This window comes from Brassica napus, chromosome C5 (assembly GCF_020379485.1).
Source record: "Brassica napus cultivar Da-Ae chromosome C5, Da-Ae, whole genome shotgun sequence".
Taxonomy (NCBI): Eukaryota; Viridiplantae; Streptophyta; class Magnoliopsida; order Brassicales; family Brassicaceae; genus Brassica; species Brassica napus.
The window spans coordinates 15,017,599-15,021,961 of NC_063448.1; the positions used below are offsets into that span (position 1 = coordinate 15,017,599).

General features: G+C 42.5%; 1 protein-coding gene across 1 annotated transcript; it reads left to right on the forward strand.

The window, feature by feature from the left end:
- Nucleotides 1-856: 856 nt before the first annotated feature.
- On the forward strand, nt 857-4,145 carry BNAC05G18480D. Its single transcript, XM_013842590.3, has 10 exons — nt 857-1,489; nt 1,565-1,702; nt 1,848-2,036; nt 2,237-2,374; nt 2,463-2,581; nt 2,668-2,800; nt 2,887-3,016; nt 3,090-3,169; nt 3,265-3,405; nt 3,498-4,145. The coding sequence occupies exons 1-10, from the start codon at nt 863-865 to the stop codon at nt 3,762-3,764; spliced, it is 1,962 nt and encodes a 653-aa protein (XP_013698044.2). The 5' UTR covers nt 857-862; the 3' UTR covers nt 3,765-4,145.
- The last annotated feature ends 218 nt before the right edge of the window (nt 4,146-4,363 follow it).

Genomic DNA, 4,363 nt, shown 5'->3' on the forward strand with positions numbered 1-4,363 from the left:
TAACGGAACAAACTTCTCACTAGAAAACTTCAATCACCATCGTCGATCGGTAGCCGGTGGCTCTCGCTGCCGGTTACCATATTTTATCTTTTTGTTTTTTGTATGTAAATATTCGATCTGTTGATCGAACTTCTGTTCCGGTTGCGGCACTTTCGCTAGGCGATCTTTTGGTGTGTTTTTGTTCAACCAAATCAGAACTGTTCACGAATCTATTTCTTTCTCTGATTTGCTTGGACACTTTCTCTTCATGCAAGATCTAACCATAAATCCCGGAACTTGTGTTTGTCTTCTGGTACTAGCCGAGTGCCAGATCTCATCCGAGGGGGCGTAATCGTTTCTTCCTAAAGAGAAAGATAGGAAGATGCTCCCTTTTGGTTGAAGAATCGAAGGTGTTGGATTTGTCTGGTTGATTTTGAAGCAGATTAAGTAAAGTCAGGGTTTCTTTGAAACGTCCTGACAGATGATCTGTCTTTAGATCCATCAGTTTTCCCAGGAATTAAGGATCGGTGACCACTCGGAGATCAAACTACAAGAACCGGCAAGCTTTGTATGAAGAGTTCAAGGTAGATTCGAAGGAAGCGGTAAAGCTTATGCGTCTCATCCGAGAAGTTTACCGGAGAGATGATCGGAAGATAGACCGCCGGTGAGAACATTGAAGTCAAGTCGATATTCTTCTCGCCATTTCATCAGCCAACCCAATAGTCAACACGTGTTTCCACGTTTTTCTTTAATATTGTAGTTATCATCTTTTGTTGAAATCAGTTTATGAATTGGGTTGTAATGGGTCTTCGGTTTACCTTGTTTGGGCTTTAAGCCTTTAATAATATCAATGTTGACAAAAAAAAAAAAGTACATCTCCCTCATGACAAAAAAAAAAAAAAAAAGTACATCTCCCTCCGGTCAATCCGTCTTCTTCTACTCCTTGTCGTCACTCGTCAGTTTCTCTTTCTTCTCGCCGGAGAGAAATCAAAGTCAGAATCAATTTCGAAATCTCAACCCGAAAATGGATCAGATCGAGTCCGTGGAGTACAATGCCTTGGAAACCGCCAACGGAAACTCTCACACCGACCACGGATGGAAGAAAGTAGTCTACCCGAAACGCAACCGGAAGCAGAAACCGGCGGATCATACGACGGCGAACGGTACCCACTTTCCCAACGGTGCATTATCTAACGGAGACAATGTCTTCCGCTCCTTCGAGGAGCAAGCCGAAGATCGCCGTCGACGGATCCTCGCCGCGAAGAAGGCCGCCGACGCCGCGGACGATTCCGATCTGACGAGATCTAAACGCCGATCCAACGGTTACGGCGACGATGGGTATGGTTTCGACGACAGCGAGGGTGAGATCGGTGCTGGGAAGGAGAATGCGAAGGTGGAGGTAGCTAAGAAACCCAAGGTTAAGAAGGAGAAGAAGCCTAAGGTGACTTTAGCTGAAGCTGCTGCGAAGATCGACTCGTCGAATCTCCAAGCTTTCCTCGTCGAAGCTTCGGTATGTGTAGATTTAGTTGAAATTCTGATTTGATTGGTAAGTTAAAAATCGAATCTTTTGATCGTTTGTTTATAGGAATCGTATGCGAGTCAGCCAGAGATTCAGCTAATGAGATTTGCTGATTACTTCGGGAGAGCTCTCTCTGGAGTCTCCTCATCTCATTTCCCGTGGGTGAAGACGTTCAAGGAGTCTCCTTTGTCTAAGCTTATCGATGTGAGCTGTTAAAAATATAGACTTCACAAAATGTCGTCACTGTTTTTTTTTTTTATTGCGTCTTGTCTAAATCATAGTCCTATAGTTTTCTGTTGGGTTCTGTCTTTTTTGTTTCTTAAAGTTGGAATCTTGTTGTTTCATACAGATTCCTCTCTCTCATATCCCTGAAGCTGTTTATAAGACATCAGCGGATTGGATCAACCAACGGCCTATCCAGGCACTTGGATCGTTTGTATTGTGGGCCTTGGATTGCATTCTTGCAGACTTGGCTGTACAGCAAGGAGGCGCCAAGGGTGGTAAGAAGGGCGCACAACATGCTACTTCAAAGTCTCAGGTAGGTAGCTGTCTCTTTTATCTAAATTATACCAGTTAATTTGTGTTTGTTTTGTGGATGCATGTATCGACTTTACTTTATGATTTTCAGTCATTTTACTCACGTCTTTTATCAGTTTATTAATGCTGGTTTGGTTGAAGTAGTTCTCAGTGATCATTGCGTTACTAACTTCATCATTTCTGGAATCATTTGATGGATAGGTTGCGATATTTGTGACGGTGGCAATGGTATTGCGCAGGAAACCTGACGCTCTAACTAATGTATTGCCAACTTTGAGGGAGAATCCCAAGTATCAAGGACAGGATAAGCTTCCAGTTACAGTTTGGATGATGGCTCAGGTGTGTTGAGATTTATTCTTACTACAATCTTTATTTTTTTTGTTAAAAGATTTAATTTCGCATTAATTTAACTGGTAACTATGCACAGGCCTCCCAAGGTGATCTATCCGTAGGCTTGTTGTCGTGGGCACACAACTTGTTACCGGTTGTCAGTAGCAAGAGTTGCAATCCTCAGTCAAGAGATCTCATCCTTCAGTTGGTTGAGAGGTGAGTAGTAACGATTCTGTAACGATGTCTAGTTTATGTGTGCTGATTATCTAATCTTTGTTATTGTGTTTTTTTTTATCATTCAGGATCGTGTCCAACCCGAAGGCGCGGACCATTCTTGTTAGCGGGGCTGTTAGGAAGGGGGAAAGATTGATTCCACCTCCTTCGTTTGAGATCTTGATGAGACTTGCATTCCCAGCATCATCAGCAAGAGTGAAGGTAAAGTAATACTGGAATTTCAATTCAATATTGTGATGCATGGGAGGGTTGATTTTTGAAGTCTAGTCTGGTTTTGACATTTACAGGCTACAGAGAGGTTTGAGGCAATATATCCCTTGTTGAAGGATGTGTCTCTTGCTGGTGCTCCTGGGAGCAAGGCAATGAAGCAAACCACTCAGCAAATATTCACTTTTGCTCTGAAAGCAGCCGGGGAAGGTAATTAAAAATGCCTACCTACACGTCCTCTACAAGACGGTACAATTAAAATGTGTAATGTGTGCCTCTACAGGGAATCCCGTATTAGCCAAGGAAGCGGCTGCAGTCGCTATCTGGGCCATAACCCAAAATGTTGACTGCTGCAAGCACTGGGTAGGATTCATTATTCTTCTTATCCCACATATGAGTTAGTTGTGGCTGAATGTTTTACTTACTGGTGTTTCTGGTTTGTGGGTGGGGTTTAACAGGAAAATCTATATAGCGACAATCTGGAAGCTAGTGTTACTATTTTCAAAAAGCTCATAGACGAGTGGAAGCAGCGTTCTGTCAAGCTGTCTCCTAGTGAAACCCTCACTTTCAACAAAACAATGAAGAGCCTGAGGCTAAAGGTTTGAAACTAGTTTTCTATCTTTTATATCTATGTGCCGATTTTTACTGTTAAAAACAAGTCTGATCCAGTGATGTTTTACTTAAACTGCAGAACGAAGAAGCTCTTGCTGAGGGAGGAGCCAATGGTGCAAGCCAGTCCCTTTACAAAGATGCAGACAGATGCTGCAAGGTGATCTCCGGGAAACTCTCCAGTGGTAGTGGCTACTTCAAAGGTGTAGCTATCGCTGCAGTTCTGGCTGCTGCAGGTGCTGCTGCTCTGTCTGCCAACCCCGAGGTTATAGAGGAGCTGAAGAGCCAGGTGGAGTCATTGGACCTCAGCAAATTGACTGAGTCAGTAATGACAGCTTTTAAGAACTAAAGTGAAAACAGGTGGGGGAGGGAGCGATAAGCAAAGAGAAAGTAATTCTCTATTTATCGTTCTAGGTGTAGAGAAATGTTTGAAAAGCTCTGCCTTTTTTATGCTCTCTGATGACTTTGAAACCTGAGCAGAAGAATTAGGAGGAGGATAGGGCGATGAGGTTCTGAGTTGTAGAAAGGGGGGGGGGGGGAGAGTTTGTTCAAGTTGATGTTGTTTCTAATTTGAGATAATTGCGGTTTTTATGTTCTTTGTTTTTCTTTTCCGGAAACAATAAAGTTATATTTCAGTTTTGCTCTTATGTTAAGGTACCAAGTCATGAAATATGGTCGCTATTTTCAAAAAAAAAATCCGAAAGATCAATTCAAAGTATTTTTACTGGAAGCATATTCTTGAGACAAAAGATTAACATAGATAGTTTCAGTTATTTCATAGAGGAAAGGAACGAGAAGTATGTTGAGGCGAGTTTGTCATTATTTTATAACCTAAGCATGGGCAGTGAGAACCAAACAGTCATTTTAAGACCAGGACCTGTTCCAGTGTTAAGACCGATTGTTGCGTCTCATAGCTGTTGGGGTCAAAATCGGTCACGACGGAATCAA

Bases quoted from the DNA above. Each gene is read 5' to 3' on its own strand.
- BNAC05G18480D (XM_013842590.3), top strand. From the start codon at position 863: ATGACAAAAAAAAAAAAAAAAAGTACATCTCCCTCCGGTCAATCCGTC. The intron at 1,703-1,847 runs GTGAGCTGTTAA...TGTTTCATACAG, and splicing joins CTTTGTCTAAGCTTATCGAT to ATTCCTCTCTCTCATATCCC. The intron at 2,037-2,236 runs GTAGGTAGCTGT...TTTGATGGATAG, and splicing joins ATGCTACTTCAAAGTCTCAG to GTTGCGATATTTGTGACGGT.